Raw genomic sequence first — 735 nt, forward strand, 5'->3', positions numbered from 1 at the left:
CGACACCAGAGTCAGCGCCACAGCCACACGCACCGCCAGCGCCATGCTTCACCTGCCCAGCATGGCCCTCGCACGCGTCGCACACGCTCCGTATGCGCACCGGACACTGACACACATTCAAACAGCACTAAACGCACGACACCGACACGAGCGATCGCGAGAGAGGCGCGGCGCGGACTAGCAGAATGGCGGGGGATGGGAGCCGGTGCCGGAGTGTCTGCCGCCACGCGCCCCCCGCCTCCCCAGCCCGCGCCGCGCCGCAGGACCTCGACCCCGTGAGGGTGAGGCGGCAGAGGCAGGATGACAGGCGGGAGCCCGCACTCCTCGCCGTCACTTCGCGGAGGCGGCGTGGCGATACGCGGGTAAAATTTTTTGTGCACTGTCGCTTTAGTCATATAGCAATTTCGAGCGACAACCAATTATGCAGGATTTTTTTTTTGTTATTATTTTAGGATTATCAAATATGAATTGAATAGTGCATCGTTAACGCGTTGGTTTTATATTTCATAATTATCCGCTATTCTTAAAGTGGCGTATATTACTTATACATCGTGTTGCAACCTGCACGTATCTACACGTATCTAACAGTGGTAGAAGCCAGTAACAACAATATCTGTTACACGAATGAGCCGGCTCTCCTGTTGCAATACCACGACCATACGAAATTAAATGTTTACAAATGGATATCAGGAGGACGCACAGGAAGAGCATATATTTCCCTCTTTCTGTGGTTTC

At 53.2% G+C, this 735-nt stretch overlaps 1 protein-coding gene across 1 annotated transcript in view; it reads right to left on the bottom strand.

Moving 5' to 3' along the window:
* The window catches only part of LOC106120613 (lutropin-choriogonadotropic hormone receptor-like), a 20,311-nt gene extending 19,916 nt beyond the window's left edge, over positions 1-395 (bottom strand). Inside the window, exon 1 of the mRNA XM_013315967.1 lies at positions 53-395. Coding sequence (XP_013171421.1) covers positions 53-395 — 343 coding nt within the window. The remainder of the gene's footprint in view (positions 1-52) is intronic.
* Between the last annotated feature and the right edge of the window lie 340 nt (positions 396-735).

Source organism: Papilio xuthus, unplaced genomic scaffold, assembly GCF_000836235.2.
Source record: "Papilio xuthus unplaced genomic scaffold, Pxut_1.1 DF826949.1, whole genome shotgun sequence".
NCBI classification, from domain to species: Eukaryota; Metazoa; Arthropoda; class Insecta; order Lepidoptera; family Papilionidae; genus Papilio; species Papilio xuthus.